Source organism: Neofelis nebulosa, chromosome 15, assembly GCF_028018385.1.
Source record: "Neofelis nebulosa isolate mNeoNeb1 chromosome 15, mNeoNeb1.pri, whole genome shotgun sequence".
Taxonomy (NCBI): domain Eukaryota; kingdom Metazoa; phylum Chordata; class Mammalia; order Carnivora; family Felidae; genus Neofelis; species Neofelis nebulosa.
This window is the reverse complement of record NC_080796.1, coordinates 36,974,052-36,995,150: the sequence shown is the minus strand read 5'-3', so window position 1 is coordinate 36,995,150 and position 21,099 is coordinate 36,974,052. Positions and strand designations below refer to the sequence as shown.

General features: G+C 39.2%; 1 protein-coding gene across 10 annotated transcripts in view; it reads right to left on the bottom strand.

The window, feature by feature from the left end:
* ANGEL2 (angel homolog 2) overlaps positions 1-16,163 on the bottom strand; it is a 254,102-nt gene extending 237,939 nt beyond the window's left edge. The window contains exons 1-8 of one of the 10 annotated variants that reach the window (XM_058700844.1): positions 15,963-16,163; positions 13,216-13,541; positions 8,387-8,643; positions 7,623-7,692; positions 6,077-6,498; positions 4,925-5,051; positions 4,462-4,519; positions 1,365-1,528 (exon numbers count right to left, since the gene is read on the bottom strand). In XM_058700844.1, coding sequence (XP_058556827.1) covers positions 1,365-1,528; positions 4,462-4,519; positions 4,925-5,051; positions 6,077-6,498; positions 7,623-7,692; positions 8,387-8,643; positions 13,216-13,541; positions 15,963-16,021 — 1,483 coding nt within the window. In that variant the 5' untranslated portion in view covers positions 16,022-16,163. The other 9 variants (XM_058700847.1, XM_058700851.1, XM_058700845.1 and 6 more) reach the window with 9 other exon arrangements.
* Between the last annotated feature and the right edge of the window lie 4,936 nt (positions 16,164-21,099).

Genomic DNA, 21,099 nt, shown 5'->3' with positions numbered 1-21,099 from the left:
TCTACAAATAATCTTATTTTTCTGTTTGTTTTCTTTAGTAATCTCTATACCCAACATGGGGCTTGAACTCATGATCCTGCGATTAAGCTCTGCCAACCAAGCCAGCCAGATACCCCTGCAAGTCATCTTTAAAAAAAGTATCAGTGTAAAGATAATGTTAGAAGTAATTTGGGATTGACAACTACATAAATTCATTCATCAACTATTCTGTAGTTGTATAAAGCAGAAAGATCCAGCCATGGTGGAGTAGGAAGTTTATAAGGTGACTGGAGAGAGAATAAATTAGTAAACCTTGGGGACACCTGGGTGGCTCAGCCAGTTGGGTGGCATTGACAGCTGGCAGCACAGAGCCTGCTTGGGATTCTCTCTCTGCCCCTCCCTGCTCATGCTCTCTCATTCTCTCTAAAAAATAAACATTAAAGAAAAATTAGTATACTTTGGTCCCACAGAGTCAGTGCCCACAGTAGAGAAAGAGGACGTATTCTAACAGGATCATTGGAGATGCTGGTCCATGGCACACTCCCGCCACCTAGTGAACACAGCATGACAACTACCCCTACAACAAATTCAAAGCAGGAAGACTATTTCCTAGACTCGCTCTAGTGGGCAGGGTAAACCAAGTCCTGAGTATTACTAATAGTTATCCTCAGTAGGAAGGAAAACACAAATAGGAGAAAAAAGGAAAAAAGGAAAGTAGTAAAAAAAAAGGGGGGTGGAATCAGAAAAGACAAAACATCTGCCCACATTTTGGACTTTCGAAGTTTTCTGAATGGTATTTTTTTGACTGCCAGTCATTTTAAACTGCATTTTCTTCTCCACATCAAATCATTTGGCTAATATTTAAAACCTTGCTTTCACTGAATCATACAAGGAAAAGTGTTTTATCACCTTCGCTTTTTGAAACCACATATTCACATAATGGACTTATCGATCTGGAAAGATCCAGTATTCCAGGGTCGACAGGACAACACTATCTATTGCTGGCAGTATAGGCAAGGTCCTCCAATGAAGGCAGCATGTCTCAGTAAAACTTAAGTACAAAACTATCTGATGTTGCTGTCACAAGAAAAACAGTACACTTATGGCAAGTAAAACCAATAAAATGAAAACCAAGAAGCTGACTGGAACTGGAAGGAGGCACTAAGGACAGACATCGTAGGCAACAACTTGCTTTGAGGTGCATCACTGCCTCTGTGTTTTGCAGGTGATTAGCTGATTAACTCAAATATATTACTGATTTCAAAATATTTTAAACTTTTAAGTCTAGAACTTCACCAGATGTTTAGCTGACCCTCTCAGCCTCAGCCCTGAGGTTTTAGTTACTGTATTCTCAGGCACAATGTAAGATCACACGCATTCTTTACCTGGCTGCCCAGCAACGTCTTCCTTTTCGGCAGAATAGAAAATATAATCCACAGTTATGGCACTTCGGGAATGACAAGTGGTCACTTCTGGAATTCCAGTGTCAGGAAAATAATGTGAATAAACAGATGACAAGCTGAAATGGTGGTGTAAATTTGAAGATAATCTAAAATGAAAAGAAAAAGTGTTTAGCATCCATCAAGTTTTTGATTTTTAGAACTCCTCCTATTTATTTATTTTTATTATTATTTTTAATGTTTATTTTTGAGAGACAGAGGGTGAATGAGGGAGGGGCAGAGAAAGAGAGAGAGAGAGAGAGAGAGAGAGAGAGAGAGAGAGAGAAAGGAGACACAGAATCTGAAGCAGGCTCCAGGCTCTGAGCTGTCAGCACAGAGCCTGATGCGGGACTTGAATCCACAGACCACGAGATCATGACCTGAGCTGACGTCGGAGGCTCAACTGACTGAGCCACCAGGCACTCCTAGAATTCCTCCTTTTTAAAGCACTTTCTCACTTAATATCCAGACAAAACCAGGCATTCAGACAAGCTTTTTAAAAGAGACAATATCACAATCTGGCATTCATTTATTCATGTAGGGATATCCAAAACCCACTAACAAGGCTGTGACACACAGAGGGAAAAAGCTCAATAATCAACATACAAATGTGATTTATTATTAATTGTAACATATTTGAGAGCCCCCACTTACTAATATGTATTCTAAAACAATTTATAAGTTATTTGTTGTTATAAATTTTTTTTTTTTTTTTAATTTTTTTTTTCAACATTTTTTATTTTTGGGACAGAGAGAGACAGAGCATGAACGGGGGAGGGGCAGAGAGAGAGGGAGACACAGAATCGGAAACAGGCTCCAGGCTCCGAGCCATCAGCCCAGAGCCTGACGCGGGGCTCGAACTCACGGACCGCGAGATCGTGACCTGGCTGAAGTCGGACGCTTAACCGACTGCGCCACCCAGGCGCCCCATGTTATAAATTTAATTTAATTTAATGACAGCACACAAATGGGGGAAAGGTGCAGAGGAAGAGGGAGGAGGGGGAGAGACAGGAGAGAGGCTCGGGGGCGGGAAGGGAGAGAGGGAGAGAGAGACAATCTTAAGCAGGATCCATGCTCATGGAGCTGATGCACGGCTCGATCCTGTGACCCTGAGATCATTACCTGAGACGACAATCAAGAGTTGGATGCTCAACCAACTAAGCCACCCAGGCGCTCCTGTTGTGTTTTTAAGAAAAAGTGGCCTTTATGAATGTTATGTAGAGTTCGCCAGACTTTCATTGTCAGAGGGCCATATTTTTCTATGATTATTCTTGCTGTGATATATCAGATAATTTTGTACTGCATCTTAAAACAGCTTCTGTAACGGTTTATATTTATCCCATGCTACACATACATGTGATGTACTAAATAAAGGGTTTAAAAATCATTTCCTATAAACATATCTTGAAGATTAAAGGTCTTTTATATCATGGAAAATTTTTTTTTTAACTTTCTAAAATTCAACAAAAATTTAACAAATACCTACTAAGTTCTAAGCACTATCTTAGGTGCTTAAGATACACATATAAAGATGCTGCCCTGCTTTTTAAAAAGCTCAATGTCAGGGGCGCCTGGGTGGCTCAGTTGGTTAAGCATCCAACTTCAGCTCAGGTCATGATTTCACAGTTCCTGAGTTCAAGCCCTGTGTTGGGCTCTGTGCTGACAGCTCAGAGCCTGGAGCCTGCTTCGGATTCTGTGTCTCCCTCTCTCTCTGCCCTTCCCTTGCCCGTGCTCTCTCTCTCTCAAAGATAAACATTAAAAGAATGAAAAAAGGTCAAGGTCAAAGAACAAAGGTAACTGTTTCAAAATGCCCTTACTTTCAAGTTTTAGCAACATTTTATGCCTAAGGACTTATATTTACAATACTATTAAATGTACAATGTGCCTCCTGCAAACTGTTCTCTATCAATTTTTTGGTTTATAGATATAAGCTCTGCATATAAGCACACTATATTTATATACAGATACTTAAAAGTATCTTTTCTTATACCCCATTTTGTTATAAAAACATTTTAGAATTACTCAAAACCAAATATTTGTTAGTCATATTAGCCTTTTTATTAATCTTACTCAGGGAAGTTTTTACTATATTTGAAAGGTTTAATCATGAATTTTTAAATATTCTTTTTTAAAATTTCAAAAACTATTACTTCCTATCTTACTAGGTTCTTACATATGAGAGAAGATTTTGTCAAAAAAAGGTATACAAAATATAGTAAGACTGAGAAGAAGCAGATAAAATGAGTAAGAGGTGATTCTAATTTGGTCCCTAAATATAAATGTTAAAACAAACATTAAAATTAAAATATGAACAAAAGGGCTACGATATAAAATCAAGACATTTCAAGAATCTCCCAAAGAGGTAAGATAAGATCTCCATCCTGTTGTATTAATATTCATCTGTTTCTCAACCATAGCCCCAAATATTCATGCATCTTTGATAACCGGTAATCCAGGCATCTTCACCCCCTCCACCTTTGACAACCCTTTCCTGTAGTTTAAGAGATGTAAATGTCTTTATAAAGTATTTATAAAATTTAAATATAATTATTTATGCTGGTATATCCTTTTTTTGGGTCAATTCCCCTACAAACTGTAAGATCCAGTAAGTCAAAGGAGGCTAAGCATGGTATTTTCCTGTGATCTTGACCTTTGTTAAAGCACGTAATAGCGATCAATTTCTGAGTACTAGCTGGCCCAGGTGCAGGGACAGGCTCTTTGCTTTAAATAACACTGCCTTAAGCCCCTCGTAAGAGTCATACATCAAGCTTTCCATGCTTCATCTCATGCTATCCTCACAACTACCCAGATTATAGGTAAGGAAACTGAATCGCAGAGATCTTAATTTTCTTGCTCAAAATTACACAGCTAAAATGTAGCAAAGTTAGGACTGGAACGCAGGTCTATTTGACTCAAGAGCCAGTTTTCTTCATCAGCATGGAATAACATAATTTTCATTTTTTATCCAAAGAGATTTTTGAGAAATGATTTTTTTACCCAACTAAAGTTAGTAAATGTCTATTGTTGGCTTTTCAGAACTCACTTTTCAGCTGTCACTAGGACCTCTGTTTTGTCCAGCTCTGTCTGTGTCAGATCACCATCTGTAAGAACAAAGAGAAATATATTAAACTATCAATATACTCTTTTGTTCTAGTTTGCCACAGAATAGTCCTCTTAGGCTAGGAACAATATTTAAGATATATCTAGTTTAGATAGGATGCCTAGTTAAATGTTTCACCCGGGAATCTATATGTTTTGATGGTCTCCATAATTAGCAAAACTGATTTCCAAAACAACATGCAAGTAATTCATGCAGATAATTCTGGAAGGTCAACTTAAAAATGGTAAATTTAGAGTTCTTTAACAAAGAATTAAACAAGTAAGCATTATGTTTTTATCTATGAATATTCATCCCTGAGATGGCATCCCTTGAAAAATTTAGTTTTAGGTCTTCAAAGGGAACACTACTATCAAGGAGACTGGCAAAATATACTGCAAACACTTACCTGTCTTTTCTACTTTTGGTAACTGCTGTACCTCATACACACAGTTCTGTGAGATACCTAGGTTTGGGGGCCAAATTGGAATAGATAAAATTCTTTGTCCCCGTGAAGACTGTTCCTGGCCAGATACCTAAACAAAATTTCAACAGGTATCTTAAGTGAATAGATTTTAAGTAGTTTATGTATTGAAAAGTTTATGTCTTAAATAAGAAGAGGAAATCCAAGAATGGTAAATATTACCCTTTCTTTATCATAGTAAGTGATTATTTGTGCTTTACAAAATCTCATTCAAATATAGTTCAGAAAAAAGTTACTGTTTACATAAAAATGGCAATCTTTTCCTACACATGTGATTCTAATTTGGACATCTACATGATCTATAGCTTTAGACTAATGCTGCACCCCCGTTTTTGCTCCCTGCAACAGAGCTCCTATTATATACAATACTTAGAGAGATCAACTCTCACAAAATTTTAAACCATCACTGAAAACTCGGTGGTGGAGAGTTTATTTTGGTTAAAATCCTGAAGATGAGATAAATGATCTGAAGCAACAGAGAGCACAATGAAGAAAAAAACATGGGATAAACATGGGATATAGGCAGCTGAGGAATTAAAATATTTACCATTATGAAAAGGAAGATGTGCATACTAAAGAAATATTAAATTACTGTTTTGCCAACTACACTGTCCACATCCAGCATTCAAAATTCTGTTCCACCCCCTTATGAATAGTTCCTTATTTATGAAGCATTTTTTTTTTAAAGTTTTAGTCTTTCAGTATGCTCCGCACCCAATGTGGCTTGAACTCACGACTCTGAGATCAAGAGTCACATGTTCTACTGACTGAGCCGGCCAACTGCCCCTTTACGAAGTACTGTCTGTCAATGCTTTTATTTTTTCTTCTTCTCCCCCATTTAGGATATTTTGCTGCCTGCCAATTCCTCCAAGCAGAATGTTGCCACAGATAGATGGGAAAGCTGAAATTCAACCAAGTGAACACAATTACTCATTAGTAGTTGGGAAAATCATCATAGCTTGGTGAAGTGAGGGTACTGGGTCATCTGAGGTTTTCAATAGCCATATGACAACGATCCTCACGCTACAGGAACAGAGACTACGTCCATCTCCTACTAACCATGAAGCAAGCACTTACCTTTCCGATGGCGAGTCCTTCATAATTCAATTTTCCCTCCTTTATAAAACTATAGAGTGGAGAACCAGGAACAGAATTAAAGTCACCGCACATGACGATAGGGCAGAAGCTGCCGTCTTTCTGATGGGCAACACTGGAAATCTCTGCCAGAAGCATCGCCAGTTGGGTCAGCTTAATATCCCCTCGCCTTGGATTATACAAGAGATGTGTGTTAGCTACACAGATCACAGGAGAGGCAGCACGTGGAAGTTTGGGCTGCAGGAGTAACACTAATCCAACGTTGTCTCTGTCCAACAGAGGGACATCACGGCGGTAGAATTCCACTGGGTTCACTGATAAGAGTGAAAACTTGGAATGTTTGAAGCAAATGGCACAGCCGTCGGGTTTCCTTCCTGTCCGCATCTTGTATTCACAGTGATAACCTAGAAGAAAGGAATAAATTTAACACAAGGGACTACCGCTATAAACATACACATGGCAAAACACAGCTCTCCTGATATCTTTGAACAACGTTTATCAAAGTGTATCCTGCGAAACATTAACAATGTAGGATGTTAAGTTTGGGACTGGGTCTAGGTCCTAGGAATGGGTCTCTTGACTTGCGGACTTTAGTCTCCAATATGTTAATGTGCATTGTCACGCTGTCATTTCCATCCTAGTAAAAGTTGTGACAAAGACTATATAAGGGCTTACGATAATCTACCACCACCCTCCCCACCCCTGCTATGGCACATCTCTGACCTTTTTGCCTATAACTCTTCCCCGGTTCCACTCAACACGCACCTGCCTCCTCACCTGCCTTGAAGCACTCCTACCTCAGGGTCTTTGCTTTGCTATTTCCGCTGTCTGGAATGCTACAGGCGTGGCTTGTTCCTTCACCTCCTTCAAGTCTTTGCTCGAATGTTACCTACCTTCTCTGATCATTGTTTAAGAGTGAAACCTGACCCATTCTACTTTCCTGCTTGTCTCCAAAATTATCATTACCTAGCGTGCTATTTTGGTATTTATTTGACTTGCTGTCAGCCTTCCTCCACCAGAATGTAGGCTCCACAAGGACAGAGCCTTTTTATCTATTTGCTCACTGCTGTACCACCACAGTGCATAGGATATGGTAGGCATTCAAAAAATATTTGCCGAGGAAGGAATGCAAAGTAGGCAGCATTTCTCAAACAGATACACTGTTTCTAGAAGTGTTCACTTATCAAGTAGGTTTATTAGCTTCTACCCATTAGCTAATCAGACAGAATGATCTCTGATACAGAACTTGGAATCTGAGAGGTCTAGCTGTGGGTAGAGCAACTACTGGAAAGGAAGCTAATAAGAGATTCTCACATGCTTTTCTGTTTGAATTAAAATGCTATATGAACACAAAAGTGTCCACTTGAAATACCGCAATCTCTTCCTGACTTTTTGAAATGGATATTAAGTTTTTTCAAAATTAAGATTTTTTTGCCCAATATACCACACATCTTTGTTAGCAAGTTATGCTTTCACAGCACGCAAATCTTCCAAAATAAATCTGGCTAAAATAAAAGTTACATTGTACCCAAAGATTCCAAACTGGGTCTGATTTCTGCTCCATAATGATCTTCTTGAACTTCTTGCAAACAAAGTACCTTGGAAGAAAAACATGGTGTGAATTAAAACAGAGACCAAATAGGAACTTTCTGGTGCTTTCATCTTTAAAAACAGGCTTTTAAAATTCTAAACACCTAATGAAACTTGAAATAAAAGACATAATCCTTTTCTTCTTTTTAACTATCAAATTAACGTTTCCAAATTTGATCAGTCCCCCAAACCGTGGCCTTTAAATACACGAAGCTCTCTCTCTTACTATCTGAAACTTGTATTTCCCAAAAGAAATCTTTTTAATTTACATGTTGGAGTCTTTTTCTTGAATTAAAATGTTCCTTTGTACTAAGTCCTTCTTGAATTAAAATGTTCCTTAGTACGATGTCCTTCTAGTACTTTCCGGAGGTCATTTCTTTGAATGCCATCATCTAGATTTTTACAAGAATGATTCACATTTCAAGTCAAAGGAAACCGTTACTAAATAAATACTTCATATACTGCCAGTCCCTGTCTCAAAACTGACAGATAAGTAGAACTTTTTGGATCTTTTTTGAAACTTTAGTGATTATTTATACCAACAACCATTAGCAAACGACTCTTTGGAAGTCATGTTACGTTGTTAAAAACTGTTCCATCACTGTATTTAAAACCTTCTCATACCACAAACGAAAGGGATAAAACCATTCAGTACACAAGTGAACTTTTATGTGAAGAATTTTGATGATATTCTGCACTTACATCTGCATCAAAGTGTTTAATTTCTTTCAAAATATTGGGAAACCTAAAACTCCAGTGTAAAACTGGCTGCCGGCAGTGTCTATAGAGGTGTGAATTGTCTTCCAATAAATCTTGTGAAAGTATATTATAGGACATCACTGAGAAGTCAAACTTGTTATCGCTGTCTTCACATTTGGGGTCAACATTTTTGTCTCCTAGGATCTTCGTCTTGTCTTTATTATGGTTACATATATATTCCCAATGCCGTTGTATTGTGCCTGTTAAAATATATTGAACAACATATAAAGAGTTAATGAAAAACAAACCATAAATTTTCCTGTATGTCAGTTTTTTCTTGCCTTTTAAAAACTCCTACAGGCAATGAGCAGAACGTTTTCCCCTAGGAAATGGCAACATAGCACTAAGTAACTGGAAGTTGTCATCAAATCGATTACAAAGGCAGTAAAATGATATGACGACTGACCAACAGGTACGAAACAAGTTTAAAAGGATCTGGCAAGTCATTTTGGAGACTTGAGAGTGTGTTAATAAAGCTAAGACTGAACAGGGGTCCTAGTTTCTCACTTACTTAAGGTTAACAAGTGGCTCTGCCAGATAAGCTCAGCAACTTCATAACCATAACAATATACAGTTGACCCTTGAACAATGCGGGGGGAGGGGGGGCCAAAAGCACCTCAAAAGCATCTGCATAAACCTTCTGACTCCCCCAAAACTTAACTAGTAATAGCTTACCGTTGACTGGAAGTCTTACTGGTAACATAAATAGTAGATTAGCACGTAATTTGTATGTTATATGTATCACATACTGTATTCTTACAATCAAGTAAGCTAGAGAAAAGAAACCCTTATTAAGAAAATCATAAAGAAGAGAAAATACATTTACAGTGCTGTATCATACTTATCAGAAAAGCACACGTGTAAGTGGACCTATGCAGTTTGTGTATTGTTCAAAGGTCAACTGTATTTGAATGTCACAGTTGACTGTTCAATAAGATGATTTTGCACTATATTTTATTTCCTATGAGTAAGATAAGATCATCAAATGATTAAGTTCTAGCAAGAACTCATCTCAGAATTCTGGTTTAGACATGAATGAAGGGTGTATGATGCCAACATGTGGAAGCAGTATTTAGTGGAATGATGCAAACGGAATGAACACAAGAATTCTTTTTAATGCACACCAAAGCAAAAGTTAGAGAGAACACGGGTGCAGAATGCTAGTAAATGGTAAGGGCTGGCTGAAGAGCCCAGCATGCAGTGAGCGACCAGGAATTGTGATAGTTTACATTCTGCAGAGACACAATACGAGAGGAGAATCAGACAGCACGAGATTTTTCAACTATAGGTAGTCCTCGACTTAGAAACGACCTGCACACACACGCGAATGTACATACACCCCTTTGACCTTGTCTCTCTCACCCCACCATTAAGGAGGATACTCTTACTGCCATGGAAACCATGAAGAAAAATGTGGAAGTTTTAGAGATTCCATGAGCTCAACAGAAGGGGAAAACAAAGGGAAGAACTTGGGAAAACAGGTTTGGAGATGGACTTTCAAGCATGATTAAAATTACATGAAAAACCTCAGTCCTAGAACATCTTCCTTGTCCTACATGAAGGTTTTCGCTTCACTGGATTACAATACCTAGGATTCACTAATTAAAAATTAAACTGAGGAAAAATATTCTATACATAGGGGAAAAAAAGACCAAAAGGAAACACACCAGTATTTTTAAGAGCGGTTATTTCTGAGTGGAAGGACTGTGGATGATTTTTCTAAATCGTCTACAATGATGATATATTTACAATCAAAGTATCAATAAACTCTGTAGAAATGCCAATAAAGTACAAAAATTTTTAAATATCCTCTGGTAAACATGTTTAATGTCTGCTGCATGGAGGGAATAGAGATTTTGACCAGAGGCTCGAAGAGGAAGATAATTTTTATGAATAGTGAGGTCTGGGTGGAACAGGGTGCTGGGAGACATACGATACCATGAAGGTACTAAGCGCCTGAGAAGGGTAAAGAAAAAAAAGGTGGAAGGAAAGAAAACCAAACTCAACAAAAGTCTTCAAGGATTACAGAACTTAGCCTACAACTTGTCCTATACCCAGGAAAGGGATGGAAACCATATTCTTCCCTATCCTTCACTGAATAAAGAGAATCCTACCTGCGAAGGCCCAGAACTACACCTAATTGTACTGACTCCACAGAATTACCCTGAGATTTGTAACATAGTTTGTATGGGGAAAACGGAAACTGATGATCCACAACTGATTCTCAAGAACTAATTATCTAGAACACAATTCATTCGTAAATTGGGGACTGTCTGTTGATGGTTTTTAGCCACAAATCATAGTCTTTGTATGTATACGAGATGCAAAGGGCTCTAGTCATGCAAACAAAATGCAAGCCACCATCACAAAGTTACAGCCCTACCCTGGAGCCACCATCATATTAAGATATGAAAAATGAAGGTCTAAAAAAGGTGTTCATATTTTCCTATAAAATATGTATATGTAAGGGCACAGAGATGCACTGAGAATTGTATAGTCCTGGCAAGTGTTTGTAAGCCAACTCTTCTTGCAGTTCCATTTCTGAAGTAACTGAAACCATCAGATTATCTAATTCAAGAGTGGCTTTCAACCTTCTCAAGCTTGTATAACTCTTTGGCATTACTTTTCGTGTCATGACCATCAATCCCTAATAGACTGGGGCTGGCTGATGGGGTAAATACATATTTTCTCCTGACCACACTTGCTTTTAATAAACATACAGAAATGTGTTTGAGAGCTAGGGTTCCATGGAAGACAATCGGAAGATGACTGAGAGAGGACAGTCTTTGGCCTTCATCTACTTCACAACATACAGTCACACTACAAAAGCTTATATACCTTCCATGTCAGGAGGAACAAGGTGATCACAGCAGAGAAGACAGATGAATCAAAGAAAGTAAGCAATAGGCCTGATCAGGTTTTTAGGGCGCCTAATTAAAAAGTCATAATTGTGTCACACAATTCCTTCAAATACCACTTTAAAGTGATAGGCAAGTTAGAAGGCTGTTCTCTTGATTGAAAAGTATTAGTGAATTATCGGAAGTCACAAATATGGCTTAACGAAGAGCATTTTCCTTATTCACAATACCTAGGAAGAATGGACATATAAAGAGTCAGGTCGCAATCAAAGTTTATCAGTATGTAAATGTCATCCCCCATTCATTAAAGGGAAAACACCACCACCACGATTTTCTGAGTACCTACTATGAAGCCAACAGTGTATTAGGCACTTTGATATGTCTCATTTCATCCTCAACAGGCTTTCAAAGTAGGCATTATTTTACACTTGGAAACCAAGGAGCAAAGAGGCTCCATAACCTGTCCAAGTTGACACAATTAGTGGTGGGACAGAATAAGAGCAGGGAGTGGTTCCTGAGCCCATGCTTATGTCAGTAAGCCACAGCTCCACCTGGGAGCACACCAGATTTACAAAGGGTAAGCAAGAGAGCAGTGTGCTGACCTGATCAACAACGAATACATGAATGAAAAGCCATCTCATGTCATCATACAGCCCTAGATTTACAGGCTATGGATTGACTGTTCTTAGGAACCTAACTTTAATGCCTCTACAACACATCTTTCGTTCATTCAAAAGAATATTGGTTTATGAACACATGCTGTGGTTAAATATTATACAAACAGATTTTCACTTTCGGTGTTTACAATTTCTACTCAAATGTGTAGTAGAATTTCTATTTAAAAGAGCACTAATTAATCGTCTAGCTAACCTTCGAGCTCTGACTTCCAAGTGAGACTAACTCTGTACGTCTTCCTTTGACAAACTTATGTCAGCTCTCTACACAGAAACACTTATACGGTCTATTTTCAAATATCTCCAGAGGAATTATCTTCACCGAAAACATAGCCCAGTAAGAAAGACAACTCCAAGTTCCACTTAGATAATTCATACATACTTTGGGGGAGGAGGCAGGGCTGGCAGCACAGAGCGAGTCTAGTGAATTGTAAACAATCTGACAAATCTAGAAATAATCAACATATTTAGAAAAAACTCATTCTCAAAGCTGAAAAAGATGTGGTTCCCTTATTAAAAGATAAGACATCCCACAGACTCAAGATTATATGTGTAAACCTCAGTACAATAAATACATCGAGTAAGCTAAAATCTTACTCTGTAAGAAAATATCTTTCAATTAATGATTGTGTGTCTTTAAGAATATCCTTTGGTCTTACATTAAAAAGTTAGCATTAAAAATAAAAACATGAGGGGCACCTGGCTGGGTCAGTCAGTGGAACGTGCGACTCTTGATCTCAGGGTTGTGAGGTCGAGTCCTATGTTGGGTGTGGAGATTACTTAAAAATAAAATCTTTAAAGTAAATAAGCAAATAATAAAAACCTGAAATTTAATTTTTTTATAGATCTGTGGACTCCCAAGAACATACACCAATTTCTAGAAAGTCTAAGGACCTGTTTTTAAATCAGTGGATTTGATAATTATTCTTAAACTTAATGTTTTAATCTAGTCCTACATTCTTTCCCAACCTCATTCTCCCCCTCTCTCTGTCTCTCTCCCTCTCTCTTTATATATAGTTTCCTGTATTTTTACTGTCAGAAATACACAAAAGATAAAAATAGATATAAATCAAGACGTCATTTAAAAAAATAATTTCCTTTTTCCTAATAGAAAACTATGGGTTGAAAACAAATACTAAACCCCTCCAAAACCCGGAGGAGGTTTTAAGGATTATCAGATAGGAAAGTTTCCTTCTATGGCTTACATCTATTTCTCCACCAAGATAAACGTCACCTTTACCTTGGTGTTTTCTTCGTTTTGATGAAGGCTCATCTCCCTCAGAGTTCATGATGTAACTAGAGAGATGAATCAAAGAGCTGTGGCTCAGGCTGTCAGGTCTCCAGTTCCAGTACTGAAACGGAGTTCTAGACTCAAACAAACAAGGTGGTCTCCAATGTAGTGAAAAATGCCTACTACTGAAGTATGGGTAAGGAGCACGAGAATAATGTCCAGGCCACCTCATACAACTAGAAATATGTCTGTTCCAGCAACACCTTTGCAGATTCTCCCACGGTGTAGTCCAATCTCTGCCCAGACTCTTCTGGTGATGGGGAAACATGGGGTATCTAAAAGAAATAAATACACTCCTTGAGGTACCACTTTTTGTTCAGCTACAGCACATTAAATCCAAATCTGTCTCCTCAAGGCAAGATAATGCCTGATATTTAAACTTTGGCTTCTAGGGTGGCTGAGTTGGTTAAGCATCTGTCTCTTGATTTTGGCTCAGGTCATGATCTCATGGTGGTGGGATCGAGCCCCTTGTAGAACTCTGAGCTGAGCATGGAGCCTGCTTAAGATTCTCTCTCTCCCTCTCTCTTTCCCTCTCCCTCTGCCCCTCTCCCCTGCTCATGTGCTGTCTCTAAAAAAAATAAAAAATATATATATATGTATATATATTATATAATATAATTATATTATATATATATGTGAATCTGAAAAAAAAATCTTCAAGATCTATGAAGGACAGGCAAAAGCAGCCATGATTTAATTATTAGTAGCAATACCTCAAAGCTGTCCTTCAACACCTATGAATGGTATTCTAAATACTTAACATAGACTCCACCAGGCTCCCAAAACACCACATACACTTCAAAAAGTCCTCAGTTCAACTGAGAGATTAACCATCAAACTGGTTTTCAGAATAGCCTTCTAGTATCTAATAAACTCTGGATAAATACAATCCACAGCAAACATAAGAGTTAAATCACTATGGAATAGATGAGCTGACTACAATTAAAGCCAATCTCTCCTCCAACTTGGGTTTGTAGTAAAAACAGGCTTCTGAACAGTTGTTTTTAACCAAGATTACATTTTCCAAACATTTGTATAGCTAAGAAAACAAAAACCTATCACAACTTCACCAAACTACCTCTCTTGCTAATCAGCACGTGGATAATTTATTTTTCCATCTTTTTTTTTTTTTCATGGCATGCTTCTCCTTGAGGGAAATGAAATGGGATAGAGCTTCCTCATTAATGATTCACCAACATTCCAACCAATATACCGATCATCCAAAACATCGCCAAAGTAGTGTTATCATTAACTTGAATAATTTGTTCTCAGGCACTCTTAAGAAACAACACAACTCAAACACCATCTTCTTACGATACTAATCTGGCAAAAGTTTTGGATTCAGAGGACTTCTATCCTTTCCTAGAATTCATTAAAGGCACACTTCCAAGACAGTGTTAACAATGTTCACTTCTACCACCAAAGAAACTTAGTTTAAATAGTATTTGCTGTTTCTTTAACTTTTATATGTTCATTTTAAAGGCATTTAAAATTTTTATCATATACTTTTGCTGTTCTATATAATTTTTTATAAACTTTTGCATTCTCCAATTGTTCTCTAAATTCAACTTAATTGGAAATCTTTAAAGGCATGACATGGGCATGCTACTCTGCTTTGTGACAACTCTGAAAGCCATAGAGATTTGGGCGCTCGGTCCATGCTAATAAGCTACCATGTTGCCATATAATACTCGTGGCTGCAAAACTTATTCTTCATATTTGTAGTTACTTATAGAGACGTCTTTTGCTCTTAAGACGATAAGCTCCTTCAAGGCCAGATCTTTCTTACTCATTTTAATCCTGGCCTCTTCCCAAGTGCCTAGCACAGTGCCTGGCACACAGCTGGTACTCAGGAAAACACTGTTGAACTGAATTGTCATCAAGCCCGGACTATAGGAGATTAAAACCGGATCCCCATAATATATAATAATTAATACAGTGCTGTTTCCCAGGTGCGGTATACCAGTCCGTTTCATACGGTACACAAACTTTTCGATTTTTCACATCTAAGTATTTATTAGGAAAAAACCCATAATCAGTACATCAAACCCAAGATTTCATGGGTACTGCTTGGGGCGATGCTAATATAGGCAGCACTACTTAAGTGCTTTTTCAAAAAAATGAGTCAATTTCAAGAAAAATGCAGTAAACACAAGTGTGGAACGATAATTCGGTAATAATCGTAAAGGCTGGTACACAAATGACTCAAGTTTGAGAGAGAGGCACTAACATCGCAAACAGCAAAACCCCGGGCGTGCGTGCGATGCGCGCGCCTCTCCGGGTCAGGCCGCCCCGGGACCTACTGCGGACCGGCGGCCTCCCCGCGGACGCTCAGCTCCCGGCGGGTGCTGAGGCCTGGGAGGAGGCCGGGGACCGGGGCGGGGGTTCGGGCTGGCTCGCGGGCAGGGCTGGGGGAAAGTGGGCCGGGGCTCCAAGGCCCAGCCAGGTCGGGAAGGCACTAGCCCTGCGGGCGATCGATCGCCCCGGGCCCGGCCCGGCCCGCGTCGGCCAGGCGTCCCGCCGGCTCCACGCCGGGTTTACCTATCCCTCGGGGTCTCCGGAGGCTCGTCCCGGCGGCACGGCCGCCCGGACCCTCTTCCTCCTCCTTCCTCCCCCCAGCCCGCCCCGCCCCGGGTTTACCCGGGCCGCCCGCCCCCGCCCCTCCCTCCTCCCTCCTGCCACCCAGCCCTACTGACCGGCCTCTTCCCACCACACAGCGGCCGTAGCCCCTCCTCACACAGCGCCACGCTTCCATTTTCTCCTCTGCGGTCGTCCAATTCCCAGGCTCGGGGCTCGACCTCTACACCCGATGCGGCGGCCGAAAGCACCAGGGGCTCCCCATCACTAGACGTCGGGACTCCCGGCCGGGCTGCAAGGCATGCTGGGAGGTTCGGGCTTGCCGGCCGCCAAGTCCCCATCTTGCGCCGCGAAAGTCTGCGAATTACAACTCCGAATTGCGTTCAAGTAGCATGCGCAGAGCGAGGGAAGCATGGGCGGCCATTTCGGAATAGGGCAAAAACCCGACTTCTGTCTTAAAGAAACAAGAACTAAACTAAGAGCCGAACAGCTCTGTGTAGGCCTACGGGAGGGTAGGAGGTGGTGACTTTGTGAGAGCTAAGAAGAAAAAAAACGTATTTTAGCGTATTTTTATGATGTCCTTGGGAGATTCAAAAGGCGGACGCCCCAGGTGGGGAACAGTGTACCGTAGAACTGTGATACCAAGGATTTTTGCAGTTAATTTTGGAACACATCCTCAGGGCTCACTTTTAAGTGTGTGTGTGTGTGTGTGTGTGTGTGTGTGTGTGTGTGTGTGTGTGTCGTGTCTCTCAATATTAGTATAGGACTCTAGATGATTGGAAAACATTCTTTAAGTGGAGACCCTTCTGAAAGGGAGAGGGGGAGAAGGAGGGAGAGGAAAAGAGAAACTGAGGAAGGAAGGAAGAATAAAGTGGGGGAGAGGGAGAGGGAAACTGAGGAAGAAGGAAGAATAGGGAGAGGGAAACTGAGGAAGAAGGAAGAATAAAGTGCGGAGGGGGGAAAGGTTACTGCAATTGTAGGCTCGTTGGGAGAGCAGTGAGTGGAGTAAATTTTTGGGAAGGCTTTTTTGTTGTTCTCTTGTATGTTAATAAGGGAATCGGATGTACTTGAAAAACATTTTTCCTCAGTATAAGTATAGTTGATTGCCATCATTTGTGATTGTTAATGTTCTATAAAGTTACTGCCAACGCGGTAATAGTGAATACCGAACAATTGCTTCTAGTGGGGATACAGGGCTAGGTTCCCCTGAGCCTCTGGTCGCATTTTAGCCACCTAATTGATACATAACCTTGGTTTATATGTGTTTCTGCTTAATGACACTTCATTTAGTATATATTTTTGACTCCTTAACGTTGAATTCGTGGCCGAGCCTGAGTGAAGCTTAGCTAACATATTTATTTTCTCCATAAGGCACATCACAGAATTGTGCTTAGGATCCTAAGCATTTAGGACAGCGCTTCAGCACTACCCTTGGGGACCATTTTAAACAGCAAAATCACCAACAAAAGCACAAAAATGTGGAAAACATAGTACTAAATAGACTGTGAAGAGGACAGTTGTTTGTAATGTGAGGGCTGAAACAAGAAGGCAAGCTTTGCTTCCTTCAAGCTCAGCTGGGAGTATGCAACAACAAAAATTTTCACCACTCTGCATATGTCCATGAATGAATGCAAAAGCACTTGCAAGTATTGGTTTTGGAGTTACAGGTAAATTTTAGTAGGTAGGCAAATTCACAAATACATAGCGCATCAATAATGATGGTCAGATGTATTTCTAGTTTATATTGCCCTCTTTTCTGGTTGTACTAAAAATTTTGCAGTTTATTATATTTATTGGCTACTTTTTTGTATGTCTTATTTCCATAATGAGATTGTAAGTTCCTTGTGAGCAAGGACCATGACCCATTATTTTCAAAATTTACCCCACCTAGTGCTGTGCTAAGTACACAGTAGATTGTAGATATTTTTGAATGAATGATAAACACAGGACCAGAAGTAGAGCAGATCTGTGAATGAGCAGAAACTTCTCCCTCTAGTACATCCTATGTCCTCTGGTATGTAATGTGTTAAGGAGAAATGTAACACTTTGAAAGAAGCAAAAAAGATTAATGGATGTCCTTTCAATGGAATGCTGGAGTTTGGAGGATTGTCTGATCCTGAAAGATACTCACCTTTATCTTGAATCAGACTATTTTAGAATTCTGTAGTGATTAAAGTTAACTTGTAGAGAACAGATGGTAATACAAATGATTATTATCTGTGAACATGTGAGTTGAGTTCTATCCAATGGAGAGAGAACTCTCCTTCTCTGGAGAAAAGCCAGTTTTGCATTCATTTGCAAGGTCAATAGTCCTGATCTGTAAAGTGTCTGCTGTTTGGATTCTCCTGGAACAAATTGTAACATCTATCAGAGAAGGTTAATAAAAGAGTTAAATAAAATCCTTTTGTATAACTACTTTTTTAAATATTTCTTTTAGAGTTATCCTTTAACAGTTTTGCAGTTCCCACCAAGATGCCCAGTGTATTCGTTGGACAGAACCAGACCAACTTATGACCAGGGAGCTCTAGCTCATGGATTGCCAAGTCTAGGTATTTCTTTTCCTGCTTTCAGAGGTAGATCTGAAGCACAGCAGAATTTTCTTCAATTTCTGTTTTCCTAATTTTAATTTTCTTCTCCACTGGTTTTGTGTTTTGGTTTGTATATGGTCAATAAATTATGCCTCTCCTGTGGCAGCAGTGATTGGCAATTTGGTAGTGTGGTCTGGCCACTTGGTGATCTCTGTAAAAGGATTAATGGCTTACAGAGATCTTTTTTGTATGGAGTGAAAGACAGCAGAGAATCTGGCTTGTTATTCTTCATTTGTCTGTCTATTTTGAGCTCAAGAATTCTGTGCCCACTGGGAAAAACAACTCTTTGGCATCTCGACTAGTGAGATTTTGTGCTTCTGTGTTGACTCTTGACTGAAACTATAGACTCAAAGCCATAAGCTCTCTATTTGCCTGTGTGTCTATGTGTCTGTTATTTATGAAGGGCTTTACCTCTCATTATATGAACGTGAGATGTCCTACATCTGGAAGATATTAATAAGTGAAATTATGAAGTTTATTTTACTAAAGGAGCTGCGCTCTAATTGGTTTATAGAGATAAATTAGCACTTGCATAAATATTTTTAAAACATTTTATTTTTAAGTAATCGTTGCACCCTGTGTGGGGCTTGAACCCACAACCCAGAGATCAAGAGTCATATGCTACACTGACTGAGCCAGCCAGGTACCTTAGCACTTCTATAAGTTTAATTCCTAAAATTACTTGAAAAAAAAGATAAAGACACTTTAAATATGATATACTTAAAAGAAAAATATATGATTATAGAAACTAATAAGAAATGTTGTAAGAATCAAAGTTTACATAATTAAGGTCAATCTCTAGTGAGCAGGTGATTTCTTTCTTGAAGTAGTTTAATGTTAACTAGAAATGGGTAGAGACATTGATTGATGTTTCAAAATACCATCCCATCATAATTGCACAGATAGTCATGGATTGAGGCAGTGAAGAAGGGTGGTCAAGAAAACTTCAGGGTCCAAGGTCTCTACTAAAAGGAAACCAAGTTGTTTGGACAAGCATACAGATACTCATCAGCTACTAGGGGACTCCTTAAGACCTCAGGAACTTGAATTGACTGGACTGGGGTGTGAGTAGCAAATACGGCAAAAGTGTGAGTTACTAAACCTCTCCCAGAGGGACTGATGTTTAAAAGAAAGTGGAAGTGCTTGAAATCCCACATTTCTGTGATATGGGGACTCTCAAGAATTCCTAGACTGATGAGTTTTTGTGTTTCTGTGTTTACTCTTGGTCCATGAACGTTCTTCCTGCCCAAACTATAAAGCAGGTAAGACTGCTCTCTTTCACTGAAACTGCCAAGGCTGATTATGAAGAGAGATGAGATGGAGAGATGCAGTGGCATGAAGTCAGAGAGTGTCTCTCCTCCTGAGGAGTAAGTCACTAGTGGAGGCACTTTTCAGGGTGTAACAGAGGTTCAGCGAAGCTCATAAAGGAATTAAGTACTGTACAACTAGAAATAGACATGGCTAAAGCTATGGAAATGTGGCCGAAGAGAAAATAATACTCAGAATACAAATTTTGAACAATAGCAGAGAGACTTAGAATTATTTGAAAATTGTTTTTCCAATCCTTAAGCAGGGAAGTGACCATTTCAGCCTCTGGACTGGGACGTCCAGATTGGATCGGCAAACACGGCAGAGCCAGGAGAAAGAAGAAAAGTCCAAAACAAACTGAAACAGAAACGTTTCACTTTGACACAACTGGAGAAGGCCTTCGCTAGTTTCTAGAGGACAGAAAGAATCAGAAGGTAATACCATATTCGTCAAAGGTTACAAACTTGCAGTTATAAGATGAAGTTCTGAGACCTACTATATAGCATGGTGAGTATAGTTAATAATAATGTATTGTATATTTGAAATTTGCTAAGAGAGTAGATCTTAAATGTCCTCAACACACACACACACACACACACACACACACACACAAATAGTAACTAGGTGAGTAGGTGAAGTGATGGGTATGTTAAGCTTGATTGTGATAATCATTTAAAAATGTATACATATATTAAAACATCATGTTGTACACCTTAATATATAGTTTTTATTTGCCAATCATACCTCAATAAAGCTAGGGGAAAGAAAATAAGTTGATACCATAACAAGTGCATAACATTTGTAGTTTGTTAAGTTCCAATTTGAATAATCTTTCCAGGTACTATTTTAGTTATACCTCTTTATCAGGTACACTCCGATGACATTTGCGGTTAAAATTCATTCACTCATTCGTTTATTCAATTATCCCTACACCCAGCTTAAGAAGTCAAGTGTTACAAGAGCCGCCTGGGTGGATCAGTTGGTTAAGCGTCCCGCTTCAGCTCAGGTTATGATCTCGCGACTCATGAATTCGAGCCCCATGTCAGGCTCTGTGCTGACAGCTCGGAGCCTGGAGCCTGCTTCAGATTCTGTGTCTCCCTCTTTCTCTGCCCCTCCCCTGCTTGTGTTCTCTCTGAAAAGAAATAAAATAAACTTAAAAAAAAAGAAAATATTACAAGTATAGTTGAAGCCTCTTGGTACCCCATACACAATGCCATTCCCCTTCATCTCCCCAAAGGTAACTACTATCCTGATTTTGGCTCTTTTCATTCCCATGTACTGTTAAGTTTTCCATTGATTTTAAGTATTATATACAACATATAATATTTTAAAACTAAATTTCAAACATTTTAAAACTAGA